This window comes from Zeus faber (genome assembly GCF_960531495.2).
Source record: "Zeus faber genome assembly, chromosome: 11".
Taxonomy (NCBI): Eukaryota; Metazoa; Chordata; class Actinopteri; order Zeiformes; family Zeidae; genus Zeus; species Zeus faber.
Window position 1 is genome coordinate 11512385 of NC_137205.1, and position 20876 is coordinate 11533260.

Below are 20876 nucleotides of genomic sequence, written 5' to 3' on the forward strand. Positions count from 1 at the left end.
GAGGCGCATACATACAACCCACCCCCATGTGCAGCCACAAGACGCAGCTGCAGGCACGGTACCCGGGTCGTGGGCGTCAGGCACGGAACGCAGGCCTGGAGCCAGGTCCTGCGCCGACAGAGTGACACCCCGCCAGAACCGCCCGGCCTCTCTTAAGTTATGTTCACGTTATATATTATTAGTGTGAGAATCAGAATGTTAGATGGATCCTAACATTCAATGTTATAATATTGTAACGTGTGCGTGCAACGTGTCTCCTCCCCTCCTACCCCCCCATTCCACACTTCAGTTCAAGATTCAAGATTCAAGAGGTTATTTGTCACATACCTATACACTCATTCATTAAGATCCTGTGTGTAATTCTGAACAGATTTCTGTCATTCAAATTTCTCTGCAATCTGTAATGTAAAATGCGCTTTAGGAGTCTTTTGCGAGAGGAAGTAGCTACTGCATTCAGGAAGATCCAGCACAAAAGATTTAAAGGACTATTCTCGCTCTCTCTCTCTCTCTCCCTCTCTCTCTCTCTCTCTTTCTCTCTCTCCCGACCCGTCCGTAGTCGCTTTTTATACAGAGATCCTGCAATACTGCCACACAGAACCAAACAGGCGGCATAATTCAGCCCCCGTTTGTGATTTAAGATAGATGACCATGGAGGCGTGACATGACGTTTAATAAACGCTGTAGCCTCGGGTGAGGACGGTGCTGACTTGCTGACAGCGGAGCTGTGAGCGGCTGGTCGGTGGTGCGCCGCACCGTACCGTATCAGACATTATCTAATGCCCATTTCCCATTCCATCCCCATGCTCTAGGCTCTGACAGGCCTTTAGAAGTTTTTTGGATTGTTTCCACAAATAGTAAACGTGTAAAAGAGAGCATGCTCAGAGCGGGGCGAAGATGGGCTGTGTGTTGCGTGAAGTTCCACTAAGATATTAGTTTAATTAGTGCAAAAAATGGAAAATCTATATGTGGCGGTCAATGTTTATATTGTGGCGGGCCACCACAAATAAATCAATGTGTGGGAAACCCTACCTTGCAAAACAGAGAAGAGAAATTGTCTTGCTTAAATGTTGGTTAAATGTCTTGGTTAAATGCTTGTTGGGTTTAATATTAAGTTACATTCAGGAGTGGGGTGTTGGTAATGCAGTCAAATGCAGTGACTTGAAACACCTTACTCAACCTTACTCTTGTCACAGCTATTGTTCACATGTATTGCACTTTTGCAAGACATGTTTCACGATTCAATGTATCGTTGTTTGATTAAGTTAGAACAAAAACTGTTCTACCTAGGTGAGTGATCACACGGAACAAAATGTGCAAATTAATCTGTGCCGGCTCCAAGGGTAGATCTTCTGTAAAGCATGTTAAATACGAAGCACTGGGCAGTTTAATTAGATTTGAATTAGCTGTCGACCAGCGCACCGATGAGAATATATCACAAAGCCGTTAAAAAAATAAATAAATAAATATATATATATATATATATATTTCTGCAAGGTTGACATTATTTTAATGGAATGTTCCACCCATCACACGACAAAGATTCAGGGAATAAATTATTTCAAACAGTAGAGAAATTTGTCCTTTACACTGAGTGGAGCAGTTAAGAGAAAGACATGTTTAGCAATATGAAAATGCTAAGCGAGCAAGCATGCATCTGGAAGAGAGATAAAGGTAATATTACCCAAGTTAGACATATGGTAATTGTCTGTTTGCAGTATTATTACTGTTTGTGTGTGTAAATTGTATGTGTGTGTGTATGAATCTGTGTAAGTATGCATATGCATACATGTATGATGGTAAATATAAGTATTTGTGATATATATAATATACCGCTATAAGTGTAACAGTACCAGAAGATGACAGAACAGTGCCAGTCAAAGAGATCAAAATAAATGCTGTAAAAATGAAATAAAATATATGTACACATCTACAAAGAGCAGTTAACTGGGAGCAGCACTTGTGCAGTTCACTTGAACCGCCACCTGCCCATAGGTGGCAAGTTCAAGTTAACATTCCAGTACGCTAAAGCAAGTACAAATTTGTTATATTAGTATAAAGTGCATAGTAAGAATATGTAAAGATAGTACTTGCCATCCTCTCTGATCTCCCAGTATTTATATTTGTTTTCATGTTTTATTTATATCTTGTCATTTTCTCATATCATTTCAGATTCGCCCACTCCCTTTTGCTTTGCTGTCACTCCCTTCCCTTCACCTGGTTTCCCCCGCCTGCAGCGCATTCCCTCATTAGTCCCTCAGTATAAATACCAATTTGCTTCCCTTTGTTCTCTGCCAGATTGTCTTTTGCATTATGCTGAGCTTTCCTGTATCTACTTCCTGATTCCTGTCTGAACCTCTGCCTGATCATCCTTGATCTCAGCTGGCTTTGACCAGGTGCCGTGGCCCGTCCCCGGGGTCCAGGCCCTCCAGTCTCGTGGTTGCCCGGGGCCCCCAAGTTTGGGGCCAGTGGGTCCCCTGGACTCTGGTTCTCTGCCTGTTCCCTGCCAGATAAGTTTGCTCTATCTGACTTAACTCCTGGCTTTGACCCCTGCCCGTTTTGTGTTTTTTTTTTTTAAGAAACCTTGTGGACTTTGACTTCTTACCTGATTTTTTTGATGCTTTGCTTATGGGTTCCCATCTGTTCTGAGACAGTGAGCATAAGAGTACAATCTGGCCAGAGATGAACCCAGCCGACTCAGAAACTCTCAGACGAGAGATGGCGGCACAGGCTTGTGCTTGACACCAACACGAGCAACAACTCACCGCCATTGCAGGGGCTTCCCAGGAATCCTTTACACGCCATGACGAACGCTTGGAGGCTCTTTGTGACCAGATCCAGCGCTTCACAGTCAAATAAAGGCTGCTGCATCATCTAGCCGTTCTCCTGCTTGTGCCGTTTCCAGTCCTTGCCGCTCACGAATGCTTCTCTGGAGCCCCAGGTATCTGCCGATCCTTCCTCATACGCTGGTCGTTAACTTTTGAACTGTAACCCCTCACGTATCATACCAAGAAGTCTTTCATGGTCACCCAGCTCACGGGATGGGCTCAGGACTGAGGTACCGCTGAGTGGGAGAAGTAGTTGGACCTCTCCTCTTTGGTGACAGCCTTCTCTGACGGTCTCTGGAGGGTTTTCGACTATGCTACATGTGGCTGTGAGGCTGCTTGTGTACTTGTTAATCGGTCCAGGAGGGCTGGTGCCTTTTACCACAGGCTTTCCGATGTCATCAAGGACGAGCTGGCGACTCAGGAACGGCCGGCAGATCTGAACACTCTCATCGCCACGGCCATCGCATTGACGGACACCCCCTGAGTGAGAGGGCACTGTCCAGTCATTCCCGAGGTTTTCTGCGACCACCGGCATCTCCTCCTTCCTTGTCGGATCCTACCTCGAGCACCCCTAGTAACTCGGCGGAGCCCATGCAGCTTGGCAGGACCAGGCTGTTGTCAGTGGAACGACAGTGCCGCCGGAGGCAGAACCACTGTCTGTACTTTGGCCAGGGGGGCCATTACATGTCCAACTGTCTGGTAAAAGGAGGGCCTCATCAGTCAACTAGAGGGCGACGGCTGAGCCGACTCACACAGTGTCGGTTCTCATTGACATTGGAGCTGATGCTTATTTTTTGGACTCCCTCCTGGCAGAGCAACCGGGTATTCCCTGGGAGCCTCTGTCAAAACCCATTGGTGCCAGAGCTCTGGATGGTCACCTCTGCTACGTCACTCATCGTACCGCTCCTGTACTTCTTGCATATCAGGTAACCATCATGAAACTCTTACATTCCACCTAATAGATTTTTCTCAGCTACCGGTGACCTTGGGTTTCCCTTGGCTCCTGACACATAATCCACAGATTGACTGGAGAACGGGTTCCATTCTTCAATGGAGTTCATACTGCATGCTGAGTGCATGGCTCAGATCTGCTCTGTCTCCTGTCCCTAGTTCTCCCGCATAATTCCTTGACCTCTCTGTGGTACCACATGAGTACTTTCCGCTGAAGGAGGTGTTCAACAAAACTTGGGTCACCTTGCTTTCACCTCCTCGGCCTAACGACTGCAGCATGGAGCTGCTTCTTCGTGGTTCTATGCCCGCCTATACTCCCTGTCCATCTCTGAGACAAAGGCCATGGAGGCCTTCATCCAGGAGTCATTGGTTGCGGGTATTTTTCGACCCTCCTCATCTCCAGCCTGAGCAGGCTTCTTTGTGGGGAAAGAGGAGAAGTCACGGCGACCCTGCGTCGCCTGCTGTGGTCTGAACAAAATAATGGTGAAGAACAGGTACACCCTTCCACTCATGCCTTCTGCTGTCAAACTCCTGCATGGGGCAACCATGTTCACCAAGCTGGATCTCCGGAACGCTCATCATCTGGTCGGAATCAAGGAGGGAGAAGAATGGAAAACGGCTTTCAACGCCCCCACAGGAAATTACGAGTACCTGGTCATGCCCTTTGGTCTCACCAACATTCCTGCAAGAGGAGAACAAGCTGTTTGTAAAGGCCAAGAAGTGCAAATTCCATTTCCCCAAGGTCTCATTCTTGGGCTTTGTGGTGGCAGAAGGAAACGTATTGATGGGCCCAGTCAAGGTTCAGGCGGTTGTCGACTGGCCAGTACCAACTTCCAGGAAGAAGTTGCAGCAGTTCTTGGGGTTCGGCAACTTCTATAGAAGATTCATCCAGAACTATAGCGTGGTGGCAGCACCACTCACTTCATTGATCTCCCCATGTTCTCCTTTCCTTTGGTCACCTTTGGCGGACAAGGTTTCTGTGTGTTAAAGAGACGGTTCACCTCCTCACCCATTCTTAACCTGCCTGCCCCTCCTGTCAGTTTGTGGTGCGAGTGGATGCCTCAGATTTAGGCAGGGGGGGCTGTACTCTCCCAGAAAGCTGCTGTCGCCCAAAAAATTCACCCTGTGCATTCTTATTTCGCAAGTTTTCCCCTACAGAGTGAAATGATGACATTGGAAACTGGGAGCTGTTGGCAGTCAGGATGGCGTTGCAGGGTGGAGGCACTGGTTGGAGGGAGCAGCTGCATTGCTTCACAGAATCCTGCCTCATGGTCCAGACACCGGTGTCTCTCATTTCCAGTGTTGCCGGAGCTATAAGCCTCCTCTGTTTCCCAAGCAAGAACGCAAGGCCAGCATCCCATCTGTTCAAGCCTTCATCCGGCGGTGCCAATGTACCTGGCGCCTGACCTGTGCCACTCTACTACGCACCTCTGACCGCTATCGGAGATCACTCGACCGTCGCCACACCCAGGACTTACCTCTCTGGGTTGAGTCCAGAAAGCTAGCCCTGCGCTTTGTCGGGCCATTCCCCATAGCCAAGATCATCAATCGAGCAGCTGTTCGCCTTCGTCTTCCCCAATATCTCTGCATCCATCCCACCTTCCATGTCTTTCGACTCAAGCCGCTTAAGGAGAAACCTCTTGAGCCCTCCTCCAGACCCCCACTGCCTAAACCCGATCATCGATGGGTCTCCTGCTTATATGGTCAGCGGCCTACTAAGGTCTCGGCGCAGATGAGGGGTTCCCCTTTATCTGGTAGATTGGGAGGGATACAGACCTGAGGAAAGTTCGTGGGTCCCTACATGTGCCATCCTGGACCCATCCCTCATCCAGGACTTCAAGCTAGACCATCTGGACCAGCCTGGGGGGATGTCCCTAGAGTGGGGGCTCTGTCATGAATTCTCCCCAGTATTTATATTTGTTTTCCTGTTTTTTTTTTCATCTGGTAATTTGTCTCATGCCATGTCACTAACCTCCATGTCATTTAAGCCACTCCCTTTTGCTTTGCTGTCACGCCCTTCCCTTCACCTGGTTTCTCCCGCCAGCTGCTCATTCCCTCATTAGTTCCTCAGTAGAAACACCAGTCCACTCCCCTTTGTTCTCTGCCAGATTGTCTTGCATTACACTGAGCTTTCGCCCAACTACTTCCTGATTCCAGTCCGACCCCCTGCCTGATCCCCTGGACTCTGATTTTCTGCCTGTTTTCCTGGACCCCGATTCTATGCATGTTCCCTGCCGGATAGGTTTACCTTGTTTTTGTGTCTGTGAGCGTCTTGTGTTGAGTAAGTGAGTGTAACGGTACGACTTACTAACGGTACTGTAACGGTACTAGTGTACCAGCAGCAAGTGGCATATTGAAATATGATGTAGTATGGTCTATGTATGTATATTTACGGCATATACACATACAGTATACAGTATATATATGTGTGTGTGTGTTGTACATGCAAGTGTGTCTGTCTCTCATTGAGGCTCCTCAAGGCTGTTCTATGTGTCTGCTGTTGTGGCAACAGCTGTCATGGTGCAGCGTCAGAGCAAAACAGTGGTGATCTTTGTAAAGCTAGTAGGTCACTGCTGTTTGTTGTGTGTTCTTTTAAGGCTAAGAGAGGAAAGATGGGTGCACGTGTGTGTGTCTGTGCGTGTGTGTGTGTTAAATTGCCTCATCAACAAAAAAATGCTGATCTCGACACCTTAATTCCGACTGTACTAGCTTACCATATTACCACACTTTATGCAGGCTTTCTGTGTGTGTGTGGGTGTCTAGTCAACTTTTTTCCAAAACCAGTTATCACAGTTACATTGGGGCAATAATAACTCTAAAATACCCCTGGGGCAATCAGAGGGACTGCCTGGGGAGCAGTTGTTCCACTAGAGTGTGCAGTGTGTGTCTGGTTTTCCAGGCAGCCCCATGGCGTACGTCTCTTCCCCAGCGGTCCGGGCTTTGCTGCTGTGGCCGAGGCTTTGGTCACTGGACTGTCCACTTCCTGTCTGTTGGTGGCCAAAGAGGCAGCCTGCGCAGCTACAGCCCTCCTCAGGTGCACACACACACACAGACTGCTTGAGTCGCTGATGCCAATTCCCTTCCCTTCAACTGGCTGTCAACTGAAAATACATTCTTTCCCTCTATCCTTAAGTTTCTGTCCCTCCCACCTACCAAACGCAAACACACCCACAAGCACACACACACATGCACACAACCATCAGCACCCACCTCTTTCTATTCCTCCCTCTCTGTCACTGTCTACCTTGCTTTCCTCCCTCTATCTTGCTCTCTCTTTGTCTATCCCTCTCTCTCGGTTCAGACTAAACCACCAGTCCTGTCCAGTCCAGTACAAGGAGATTGAGAAGCTGGTGGAAGCCATTTGTCGCAGATGCACTGAACTACCACTGCCCTCCTCCTCGCACCTGCATAGCACCGTGGGTCACTGTTTTAATGTGGCTTGTGTCTGTGCATCACTCACACACACACACACACACACACACACACACACACACACACACACACTTCCACACAAGCTTTCTCTGTGGTCCTCCAGGGCAGCCAGAACACTGGGGACCCCAGCAGTCGCAGCTCTCGACCTGGAGTGTTTCTCCTCCAGGCCCTGATGTGCCTCCAGGCAGCCTGCAGGTCAGCCTCCATCCCATGGACAGTACAGAACGTGTGTGTGTGTGCGTGTGTGTGTGAAGGAGGTCACTGGGACACTGCGGTAGTATGGCCCATTTAGTCAGTGTTAGGCTTGCCAAGTCTTACGAGGTTCTTACATCATGTGGTGTGGGGATGGGGGTTTTACCTGCTGCTCGTTAGACCAATAAACTAACAACAGGTATGCAGCCACTCTGATCCCCATCACTTAGATCCAGGTCAGGTGTAGCTGTTCAAACCAGACCATCCTCAGTAGCAGGTAAATGCAATGTAGTTTATGCAAGCCTGCCGTGTACTGACTGAGCTGAAAACAACCCCAAAAAGGTATTTTCTAAAAGTTGTTCTGTATAGGTTGTCAGTGCTAGAAATATTTTTCACCTTGAAAATCTATCTATTGATGATCTCTATAACTTGAGGTTTTCATGTGAACAAGCAGATACAAGCATGAAGAGTAAAATATTTATTGAACTTGGTGTGTGTGTGTGTGTGTGTGTGTGTGTGTGTGTGTGTGTGTGTGTGTGTGTGTGTGTGTGTGTGTGTGTGTGTGTGTGTGTGTGTGTGTGTGTGTGAAAATTGCACCGTTGTTGTTTGTTATGTTGGACTAAATTTGTGTCGGAGTTGGTGTGAAAAAAAGTGTTTATTGTGAGCATTGTCCTCACTTAAATTTACACTTACATTCAGCCATTTACAAAGGCTTTTTATTCATAGCAACTAAATCCACATTTGTTAATATTTGTTAATTATCATCTGAGCCACAGAGTTAGTTAAGGGGTTCATTGCCAAAACAGACAAGGGGAAAGTGCTACACCTGCATGTGTGTGTGTGTGTGTGTGTGTGTGTGTGTGTGTGTGTGTGTGTGTGTGTGTGTGTGTGTGTGTGTGTGTGTGTGTGTGTGTGTGTGTGTGTGTGTGTGTGTGTGTGTGTGTTTTGAAGATTGGCTGAGCAGTGTGCATCGGAACCCCTACTGAAGGACAACGCCTTTACAGCTCCGGCCAAACACACTCAGACCTCCTTGGAGTCTCTGTGTCTGTGTCTGCTGCACTGCTGTGACACTGTCTGCATACCCACAGTCATTGTGAGTTGGACACGCACACACACACACACACACGACATGAATTTCTACCTGTTGATTGGCCATATGGTGTCTGTGTTGTTTTCTCCTGTCTACAGTGTGGGAAATAATTATTTGATCCCTCATTGATTTTGTAAGTTTGCCCACTGACAAAGAAATGAACGGTCTATAATTTTAGTGGTAATTTTGGTAGGTTTATTATAACAGTGAGAGACAGAATATCAAAAGAAAATCCAGAAAATCACATTAAAAAAAAAGATAAATTATTTTGCATTTCATTGAGTGAAATAAGTATTTGATCCCCTACCAACCATAAAGAATTCTGGCTCCCACAGATAAGTCCTCTCGCTTTAAGAAACTACTCCTAATCTCAACTTGTTACCTGTATAAAAGACACCTGTCCACAGAATCAATCATTCAGACTGCAACCTCGCCATCATGGGCAAAAGCAAAGAGCTGTCTAAGGACATCAGGGACAAGATTGTAGACCTGCACAAGGCCGGAATGGGCTACAAGACCATTGGTAAGAAGCTGGGTGAGAAGGAGACAACTGTTGGTGTGATTATTCAAAAATGGAAGAAACACCAAATGACCGTCAATCTCCCTCGGTCAGGGGCTCGGCGCAAGGTCTCACCTCGTGGGGTATCAATGATCATGAGAAAGGTGAGGGATCAGCACAGAACTACACAGTTAATGATCTCAAGGCAGCTGGCACCACAGTCACCAAGAAGACCATTGGTAACACACTACGCCGTAATGGATTAAAATCCTGCAGCGCCCGTAAGGTCCCCCTGCTCAAGAAGGGACAAGTACAGGCCCGTCTGAAATTTGCCAATGAACACTTGAATGATTCAGAGAATGCTTTGGAGAAGGTGATGTGGTCAAATGAGACCAAAATCGAGCTCTTTGGTATCAATGCGACTCGCCGTGTTTGGAGGAAGACGAATTCTGACTATGACCCCAAGAACACCATCCCCACCGTCAAGCATGGAGGTGGAAGCATTATGCTTTGGGGATGTTTCTCTGCTAAGGGGACAGGTCGACTTTACCGCTTCGAGGGAAAAATAGATGGGGCCATGTACCGTGAAATCCTGGGTGACAACCTCCTTCTCTCAGCCAGGACACTAAAAATGGGTCGTGGATGGGTCTTCCAGCACGACAATGGCCCAAAACATACAGCCAAGGCAACAAAGAAGTGGCTCAAGAAGAAGCACATTAAGGTCATGGAGTGGCCTAGCCAGTCTCTGGACCTTAATCCTATAGAAAATCTGTGGAGGGAGCTGAAGCTTCGAGTTGCCAAGCGACAGCCTCGAAACCTTAAAGATTTGGAGAGGATCTGGAAAGACGAGTGGTCCAAAATTCCTCCTGAGATGTGTGCAAACCTGGTAATCAACTACAAGAAACGTCTGACCTCTGTACTTGCCAACAAGGGTTTTTTCACCAAGTACTAAGTCATGTTTTGATAGAGGATCAAGTAGTTATTTCACTCAATGAAATGCAAAATAATATATATCTTTTATTTAATGGGATTTTCTGGATTTTTGTTTTTGATATTCTGTCCCTCACTGTTATAATAAACCTACCAAAAATTCCCACTAAAAATATAGACCGTTCATTTCTTCGTCAGTGGGCAAACTTACAAAATCAGTGAGGGATCAAATAATTCCCCCACTGTATTTGTCAGTCCGTGTAGCTGCTGCTTGTGTCTCATTGCCAAAACACTGCTTGCCTTTCTACCTGTTCCTCTAAATAATTATCTAACAAGCTCTAGCCACATTCCCCCCTGTCTCCATTATGAGACAGGTTGACACAGGACTATTTCACCCAGGAGAGCACAACTGTGCTTCTTTTTAAAAGTTTAAAGTGTGCCTTCTTCATTATTTCTTGGTCACTTGAGGTGGTGGGGATACATTTTAATCTGCGGGAGCTGCTTTTTTTTTTTTTTTAAATGCTCATCCATCCACCAACAACTACACACTGTGTGTGTGTGTGTGTGTGTGTGTGTTCTAGAGATGGTGTGAGCGTAGTCCCAGTGTCCAAATGCTGCAGTGTTTTTACTTCATCCTGTCCAGACAGTTCACCCTGGTGCCTTCATACATGACCCTCTTCGCCACCAAACTTGGTAACTTCAATGACACCATAATACAACAGCAAACGAATAGTAAAAATATGCCTGAAAGTGAAAAGGGGGAACAGGGATTTAGCATATTTTATGAATTAAATCATTTTTTAATCAAAAGGATGTTTTATGTATGGGTTAGCAAGCAAATTGGCTAGCGTCCTTCCGATTAAAATGTTCTAGAGTGGCATTCCGCAGGGGGAGCTTACAGACAACCGTGCTCTAAATAAATATTAGTGTCATTTGTCTCTGGTGTGATGAAATGAAGGCCATGTCATATTATGATTGACAATTCATAGCTCAAGGTAACATTTTCATTACCATTCAATAAAACTGCATTTGTTAAATCCTACCACTTTAACACCTGGAATGGCTCATGTTCCTTGAGGAGTTCTTATAGCAATCTCTCTCTACATGCTTTAGCAATAATGTAGTGTTTTGTGACAATATAGTTATATTGTCTTTGTCCAATGAAACACTTTTTCCTGCCAAGATGAACAGTTTTAAACATATTTCTCTTTTACACAGTACTTTGTATGCAGTATGCTGTTGGTGGGTGTCAATACTAGAGGAAATGGAAAGTTTACATCCTGAGTAGTTCTTCTCCGGCTTAAGCCAGGATCTCACATTATTGACAGGTGGGGAAACCTCGCCGCCTCGAGCCCCTGACGGACATCCGACTGAAATGAAAAACAACTATGTACCAGGGTGTGAAAAAAACTCTGAAACTTGAAGAAAATGTAGTAGAGTTGGAGTAGGAGGAGAATCTACAGGCCAGATTCGAGGAGGAGCTGCTGGCTTTTGGCAGCGAACTCAAAAGCAGTACGGAGAGACTAGCTGCTTTTATGGAATAAATTGAAGTTGGTAATAAGCAGGAGGCTGTGTTTAGGTTACCACAGATCATAAACAACCGCTGCGTTAAGTGTGTACGGCTTGTTTTAGTTTTTTTCCCCCTCAGTATAAGACCAAATGAAGCAGCTGCCGTTAATGCTGTCCAATGGCGCGTTTCATTCACTGAATCAACAGTATTTTAAGAGTGTATGGAAGAGGATCGTTCTGCTTATTCAAACAGCTTGAGATAAAAGTTTTGTGGCCCGTGAAGTCAGGATCGAGGTGTTTGGCTCAGCTTCGGATGTACGGTAATTGTGACCTGCACGTCTCTGCTCATGCCGCTTCCTCATCCCATCTTTCGTCATCCGTCATTGATCAGCACCTCTATTATTCCCCTCTTTTTCTGTCTCTTTCTCCCTCTCTCTCCACCCCCTCTCCCCTCCAGCATCCTCTGGTTTCTACAGGTTGGCTCTGGAACACAAGGCTCTTTGTGTGGGAAACAGGTAACGTGATAACCAGAGGAAATACACATATACACACACACACACACAGCCTCACAATCAGAGACAAACAGAAAAGCACACACGCGAGAGCCAATGCTACCCATACTCAAGAACACACGCATGCACACGTGTGTGCGCATGCACACATGACACACACATGAGCCTGCACTATACACACCTATAGAGTACCCACCTCACACGCTCACACATCCACTCAGACATGAGCGTACCCGCCTCACACACATACACACAATAGAGCTTGCACCTCATATACTCATGCAAACACACACACATACACATTCAGAGCATGGTTTCAGGCTCCCACAACAGCTCCTTTTTGCCTCCCAAATAGAGTGTGTGTGTGTCTCCAGGCCTGTCGAGCTCTGTTCCCCAGTGGGGTACACTGAACAGTGAGACAGATGAAACAGAATGAGGCGCCTGTCATCTCTCGTCACTCTATCTCGCTCTCTCCACTAAGCCTGTCCTCTCAGCACACTGTCTTTCTGTGAGAAGTAGACGTGCAGCTTCACAGGGAGCCCTGTGTGTGTGTGTGTGCATGCGTGTGTGTGTGTGCATGCGTGTGAGTGAGAGTATGTACAGTACAGTACATTTGTGAATGTGTGTGTGTGTGCTGTTGGGCTTTTCTAAAGGGCGGGTAGGTTTGGGGTGATTTAATATTATAGTTTCTCATTATCATCTTTCTATTGCGTCGTAGAGTCATCAAACGGAGACAGTCATATCAGGAAACACAATTTGGTATTTATTTGAGGCCGTTTTTCTATGAGGGTTGTCTTTCGGTCTCCATTATCATATACTGCAGCGTAATGGAATGATAATAAAACATCAGATAAGCACAGGATATCTATAGTAAGATGTGAGCACGTACACAGAAGAGTCAGTCACAAGTGCAATGTGTTACCATATAATTAATAAACTGTTCGTTACTGAGTAGATAAGCAGGAATGATAATAAAACATTGTAACACAAGCAAATCAAGGTGTCTTTTTATTTGCCATTACATTAGTTTAATGTGATGAACTTCTGGTGGATTCTTGAACAGATATATTAGCAGATGGTTATTGTTTTTTTATTGTGTTTATATTTGCTGTGTGTGTGTGTGTGTGTGTGTGTGTGTGTGTGTGTGTGTGTGTGTGTGTGAGCCCTTAGCACTGGTATACTATTGGGTGTCCCAAATTACTGTTTAGTGTTTCTGAAACCGAAAAGTATGCAGAAAGTACCAGGAGGACATACAACATCCAGTGATATGTGGCAGTATGTAAAACACTGCACACAACGCTGGCATGTGTACCCCCTATGAGTCCTGTCCAACAGCCATCAATATTTTGGCTCAATTACTAAAGGAGGCTGAACGTCAGTACAAATATGGTGTATGTAGTAGGTTGTACGCCAGTCCCGACGCACCATGAGCTTCAACGAAAGGGATACCTGCCCCAAAAAATATCTTGGCACTTTTTGTTGTCACTCGTCAAATGTTCCTCTTCAATGCATTGATCGTGATTCTACAGTATGTATTCCTACCTCAATCTCCCTTTCTTTCTGTCTCTTGCTCGCTCTCTCTCTAGTGTCTAGTCTGTATTTCCTTTTGTGGCACTACCTTTCACCTCTGAGTGACAATGTTCTTTTCAGGAATCATAGCTTGAATGAGTCATGCTGTGGTTTTCTGCAGAGGCTCAGTGTTTGCCTGCTGTCTCAGTCGCTGCCTGCGGTCACTTCCAAGTGCCACGGTAAAACACACACAAGCGCACACACACACACACACAAACACAGATGTCTAAACAAAAAACGACAGTAAATAACAGTGTTTCCCGTCAGTCTTACTGCAGTGATGTGATATCGTCTTGTGTGATAATGACATGATTATTTATTTATTGATTGATTGATTGATTTATTGATTTTTTGATTTTTTGATTTATTGATAAAACATTGTTTTTGGTAAATGAAAAAAAGGGTTTTCAGGTGTTGGAGGATGGTGTGGGGTTGGACAATCCCTCATGCTTGATCTGGGGAAACATGTAAAGTTTTCGATTATCGCATGAATGAAAACCCCTGGCTATATATTACGGTACACCTCTGGCTGTATATAAAACCTATATATATATATATATGTATATAACATATAAAAACATTTTGCGGTTTCTGTGTTCGAAATACCAATGTGGGTATGTGATGTGTGACATCCTAGACAGGGCTTCAGGATACTGTTGTAAACAACAGTGAATAGAATAAGCGGAATTCAATGTGTCCAAACTATCCTCCCTTAATTGCTTTGGAAAAATCAAGTTTCTTGAATTTTCCAGGTGTAGTCTGCAGAGTCACAATGTCCTGCTAAACCAGCACAGTGTGGTCACAACAGCAAAGATTGGTGAAACACACTTTCCTACACTCGGCTGCTGAGGCTACAGTGTTTGTAGTGTAATGGCAGCTTATCTAATACAAAGCTTGATGTGAATAGCGTGGGAAAGAGCTGCAAGTACAGGCACTAATAATAAGCAGTAAATGACCTCATTTAAAATATGGCATCATTATAAAATATGTTAAGCACAACATTTCAAGTCGAAATTTTTAAACTGAACATATTTTCACATTGGCAGTGCCTCTGGTGTTTATCTGCAATTCCCACAATTTCTGTAGAATAATCTGCTAAATGATGCCAGAATGTGTTGACGACTTTCTTTGAACTCCTGCCACCACAGTACCCGTTTACTGATTTTTGTAATGTGCAAATTGCAATACTTTCGGTTTGGCTGTGATATTCCCTGCCAGTGTACAATCCAGTGGATCACACCATCTCATGCTTTGATAGTTTTGTTGAGATAAGGACACTTTACTAATAGCAGATTCAACCGTTTACCACAAAGAGAATCATCACATTTAGCTCTCAGGCTTCACCCCCCATTGGGCTTCATACTACAGCGGTGCTATCGATTCATGAGTGCAAAATGTGCATTTTTTAGATATTATCTGGCATACTAGCAATGTCGTCGTTTCTCAAACCCCCTTTTCATATGGGTTTAGACACCGGCCTGTAAGAGCAAGGTCATGGGTGCCATCACTGTTTGCCAAACAACGTTGAATCAAAGCCATGTGAGCACTAAATGGCAATTCATCATACTTTTAACATGAGGCAAATATTCAAATTCAGGGTGCAACATACAGTACAAAACCTTAAAGCCACCTTGTGCAAAATTCTGCCTCTACCAATAGCAAAGGAGTATCTGTTCATGTCCAAGATCAAAATTAGTTAAGAAAGGAGGGAATAGTGGGAATAGAGACGGTTACGTCTTTCTGGTTACTTAGTCTTTCTGCATAGCACAGTATTTTTCAATGCCATTTTATATAAAAATAAAAAAAAAAGCTGTCTAATGCAGCTTCACGAGACACAAGATGTTGCTGTGAAATTCCTCTTCGTGTTGCTGTCACACCATGACCGGTAACCGAAAGATCAAAAAACATATCGGAAACTGCACCCCAGTTGTCACCATCAAGCATGCCGTGACATTTGGAGAGGAGCGGAATCACATATTTCTTTTTAGGTAATGAGAAGTACACGTCCGTGTGCATGTTTGCGTATGTGTGTGTGCATGTGTGAATACGGAGCTATAGTTAGATGTTATGTTATGTATCAGTGTTTTATGTCACTAGAAGAGTCAGTCTGGAACAAGTTGTGTTTTTGTTTTCAATAGGGATCTCCTCCTCCCCTCCACCATCTCCCCTCATGTCACGCCGTGTCCTTTTTTGTCCTGTTGGTTTACTGCCTCCTGTTGGCTGATTACTCAGTCTCTGACAGATCAGGCCTGTCTCATCCGTTGCCCTTTCTCTCCTGTAATGCCTGTGTGAAATACGTTTCCTCGAGATGGTTGAAAAAGGATTTTGTTCTGTGAAGTTTTATGTTATTACATACTCTGCTCAGTTCCACAGCGTACCGTTTAATTATATTCTAATCTATTCTGTTTTATTCTATTCTGCCCTTCCGTCATGCCTTCCTGTTTTCCTTTTAACTGTACCTGCCACTTTGCTGTGCTCTTCCTCCCAGTTTATTTTGTTATCCCCCCCCATCCTTCCTTCCTGTGGCTCTCCTCTCGCACGTACACACAGACACACATACACACGCACACACACACACACACATACAGATGACTTCTCATATACTGAATATGTCTTTTGGTCCACTTTAACTCCAGACCTTTCTCTTAATGTCTGTCTTTCTTTCTGTCTATTGTTCCTGCATTGCACACAGCTTTTTCTCTGCATTTCTCTACACTTATATTCCTCTTCTATTCTTGCTGGCCCTCCTCCGTGCACCCCAAAGACCATCTAGTAGTGGAGCATATCATGTGCTGTATTCATGCCTCCCCTCTTCATCTCTCTCTCCCTCACTCACTGTTCTTTGTTCTTTCTCTACCTTCTTTTTAGAGCATGTTTTGTCTTTATACTGTTTATTTATTTATTTATTTTTTACCAGTTTGCTTCTCCCTTTCTTATAATTTATTTTTTCTTATTAATTTTCCCTCGGCAACTGATGAATTTAAATGAATTTCAAGAATGTACCTAAAAAATGAATATAAGAACATACACAACCTTCATGGTTTGAATAATAAAATAGTGAAACTCACTGTAGATTTTATTGACAACTTTGCTTGGACTCAAAACGTGGTGTGTTCTATGTTCTATGCGTATCCTTGATTTTATTTTTATTATCTTGTTGGTAACCCAGATCTTGACGAGGCGGAGTCCCTCATGCAATGCGGTCTTCCCCCTCTGTGTTGCCGTGTGTCAGAGTGGCCCTCTCTGCTCTGTGAGGCCCCGGACCCCCAAATGTCCAACCCCACAGGACCCAGGCTCACCCAGTACTGCCTGGTCATCATGTTACACCTGGCTCTGGAACACGGGGACAGGTGATGGCACACAGACGGGCAGAAACAAAGCTCACAAGCTCTTGCAAGAAAATCACTGGAAAACTCAAGAAGGTTTTTAAAGAAAGTTAAAAGCTAAAAATGGGGTAGACAATGGCCATGCAATTAGAAGACCATACTTGTGTCAAGTTGAGCTTTAGCCTGTTTACTCATTTTGCTGTAGTTTTAATTCCATGTTAAAGCAATTGTGCTTCTATACTATATATGCCATATACACTATATATACTATATACACTGTATACACTATGTACACTGTATACACTATTTATACTATATACACCATTGACACTGTATACATCTCATATCATCACCGCTCTCAGTCTTGTTCCCGCAGTCTGTCAGTATTCACTACACTAGCGTTTGCAATGGCCACGCCCCCTTACCTTGAAATATTATAAGACAATAATATAAGACAATAATATAAGAATTAATATAAGACAATATTAAAAAAACAGAAAGAAAGTGAACTATCATCAGGAAATGGTCAGGGGTAAAGTAAAACTGTGGGTGCTGAATGGTAAACGGGATAAAACCCAATTTGACACTGGTTGGGTCCTTTAAAATCCTATGGCTTTGACCGGTGTCAAATTGAGTTTTATCCCGTTTAGTTTTATCCCTTTAGGAGGGTTATAGATTTCTTCGTACCTTCAAGACTTGTTCCTTTGTCTCAAACTTATTCATCTTTAGCATTCTTTTAGTTTGCTCCACTATTAGCATAGATTTGTATTTGCGCACATTTACCAATATCCCACCTTGTTCAATTCATCAACATTTATTTAAAGCACATAACCGCAGATTATAAAGAAAGATTATTCTCAACTTACTGAGGTTTGCAGCATCTGCAAATGCTCTGCAGTTACCCAGAAATCCTATTACAGATGCACTTACTGTACTTATGTACGGACAGGAACGATTAGGTGTATATGGTGTATGTGTCAGTGAGGAGGTAAGCTGTTGAGCTCCTTTCTTATTACAGTGGCTCCTCTCAGATTGCACTCTTAACGTCCCTGCTGTATGGCCAAGAAAGCCAACGGTGGAACCTCAGTTCAACTTGTCCTCACAGCAGGCGGATGAAAAGCCTCCCTGCTGCCTGTGCGTGGCCTTGCCAAGATTAATGAGTCGCCCACTAAGATTTGCATCGCGTGGGAGATGTGTGTGTGTGTGGTGTGCGTGTGTGTGTGTGTCTGTGTTTGCATTGTGCAGTCCCTGTGTGAGTAAAGATAGAGGAGGTTTCTTATACAGGATCCCTGAGAGCCTTCAATGTTTGCATATGTGTACCTAATTGCCATAAAACCATGTGTGGTTGCCTCAGTGTATTTGTTATTATAGTGTGTGTGTGTCATATTTATTCAAATATAAATGTTGACCTGTGGCTGTGTGCACGAGCATTTTGTAAAGCTTATGGTCTCTTAATTGTTTGTGTGTGTGTGTGTGTGTGTGTGTCCTCCCTTTATTATGTTTGTTGCTTATACTGTATGTGTGTAAGCGTATCTGAATGTGTGTGTGTCTAATACAAATGAAAAAAAGAGAACGAGAGAGAGAGATAATATGTTGGTCTGTGAATGTGTGTTTTGTGTGGTTGTATATGTAATTTACTTCTACAGCGCGTGTTTGACTTGCATCTGTGTAAAGTGTGTGTGTGTGTGTGTGTGTGTTTATGTCCACATCTGTCTCAGACTCAGTATTTTGTATACATGTGTTTGTGTGTACATTCACTCCAGGCTCGTCCCAGAGCAGACTGTGTTTTCCAGTGTGGTGCAGCTGCTGCGTTCGCTCCAGACGCAGGACAACTGCCTGGTGCCCCGCACCATGCTCAGGTCTGCCCTCTACCTGCTGGCCGCCTCACAGGACAAGAGCCCCGCTCTCGACTGGGTGAGACCAAGCTAATCCTCTGAAAGCATCGTAGCACAATTCATCAACACAATAATCATGTTGAATTTCACACAACGTCCAACATCGAAATACAGTCACAAAATTCATCTGTGGGTTGTTTCATTGAACTACAGTATATGGTGATTTAATATCGGTCTAAAACTATGGTTTTTCAAATGAAACGCCTTCTCACATTCTCAGACCTCATACTATGAAACATGTTCAAATCTCCTAATCATTACTTTAGACTTTGAAAAAATCTGTATCACAATAGAACAATGTGGCTGAAATTCATGTCAAAAACAACCCCCGAGAGATGATATTGATCTTATTGCCCAGCCTTCGTGTACAGATTGAATTCTATTTTATTCATAGAGGGCTTAAAAAAACAACAAACTCACTCCACAGTGATTTACAGAGTCCAGGAGAAAGAAAAAAAAATACAAAACATGCATCTTCCAGGAACACACACGCATACATATACAGTACATGATTACAAACAGGACATATATAAACTGTGTATATATACTGTAAGTGCAAATGGATATTTCTTATCTTTGTGTCAGAGAACCAAAATCATGAACAGGAAATCACCATCTCAGAAAACCTTTAGCACACCTCAGGGCATGAATTGGATAATCCACTTTGAAGGACTAATTTAGACTAAATATTCCACCTACACACAGTTTGCCTGTTGTGGCTCAGTATTCTTACACCAAAATACAGAATGTCAGTTTTTATTTCTGTTTGACGCGAGAGAGAATGTGACGATACAAGGCGCAGAATTGCTGCGCATCTTAAACTACCCATCAACCACAGCCCATGTGCGTGTTTGAAAGGATGGGTTAAGGATTTTTTAGGGGGGGGAAAATCCCTCATGGGACATGTAACTTTTTAAATTATATTTCCCAAGATCTTAACTATTTTCTCCTACCGTCCCTATACTGTATATTTTTTGTAGCTTACCTACCAGTACTTACTATACTTACCAGAACTTTATTTATTAACTAGGGTAAGTCCAGGGTCAGACTAATTCTTTGTCATGTTAAGGGTATGTGATAGCATAAAGCGATTTTTGTGGAAATGTAATAAAAACAGGTTATATATGAAATAACCAATGCATCTTTTGGCTTTTCATATTTTCAAGGTTTCAGCTTTTTGGCAAGCACTGAATAGAACTCCCAACTCCGTACAAATATTTCATACTCACCCTTCTCTTGTTTCCTTCTTATTCTGTCACTTTGGGCTGTGTAGAACTTCATTCATTGTTCATCAAAATCCTGTTCTTAGATGTTAGGGTATGTATTATATATATATTCAATAGCCTAATATACCTTCCCTCTGTTCAATATATAATTATTAAAATACCAAAGCCAGGTCGCCATCTCCACTTTTTTTCCCCTGTCTTTCTCTGTCTTTTTAGAACACTGCTATCGTCTTACTTTTAAATCAAGGGGAAGAATCAAGTAGTGGTGTTTTGTTAATATCTCTTATTACCATTTTTGTGGCATTAGATAAATCGACCCAAACTAAAGCCATAGATCGTGACGTTATTAGTATGATATTGGTTGCTGTGTATTAAGTTGAAGAGGCACTCTCGCTCCTTTTTTAAGGGCAGGCCATGTGTGGACAGGCAAGCTACCATGTGCATAATAAACAAATATGCCTCGTAAAGTGTATTAGATTCAGAAAATTCTCATTTTGGCAACATGTACACATTGCAGTAATGCATGGTAGAGACTGTATAGACAATTCACGACTGGTATATTTTTACCATCCCAGGGCCAAACTGTCATACTGTCCTAAAAATGCAGCTTACAGAGTTTCTTGCCTGTCTCATAGGTACTGTATATAGATAGTTATTTATTAGTCCTTTCGGAAATTAATCATGTGCCATACAGCAATCGTCAGACAGACAAACAGACAACTACAATACCAACAACCACAACAGCGCCAACAACAAACTAACAGAACACCTCAACATAATCACAGAGCTATACACAATATATCACCAAAGTGCTCTACATACAGTATTATAGGGCGCAGCATCCTCACTCACAGAGGTTCAGTTATTTTTGGTTTGTTTGTTTTGTTTCAATACTGGTAGGCACCAATGATCCGCAAGCC

At 43.7% G+C, this 20876-nt stretch overlaps 1 protein-coding gene across 1 annotated transcript in view; it reads left to right on the top strand.

The window, feature by feature from the left end:
- The window catches only part of mei1 (meiotic double-stranded break formation protein 1), a gene marked incomplete at both ends in the record, with an annotated part of 73179 nt that overhangs the window by 20070 nt on the left and 32233 nt on the right, over nt 1-20876 (top strand). The window contains 9 exons of the mRNA XM_080009587.1: nt 6676-6810; nt 7078-7192; nt 7312-7403; nt 8352-8493; nt 10501-10612; nt 11886-11943; nt 13591-13688; nt 16679-16859; nt 18599-18749. Coding sequence (XP_079865713.1) covers nt 6676-6810; nt 7078-7192; nt 7312-7403; nt 8352-8493; nt 10501-10612; nt 11886-11943; nt 13591-13688; nt 16679-16859; nt 18599-18749 — 1084 coding nt within the window. The remainder of the gene's footprint in view (nt 1-6675; nt 6811-7077; nt 7193-7311; nt 7404-8351; nt 8494-10500; nt 10613-11885; nt 11944-13590; nt 13689-16678; nt 16860-18598; nt 18750-20876) is intronic.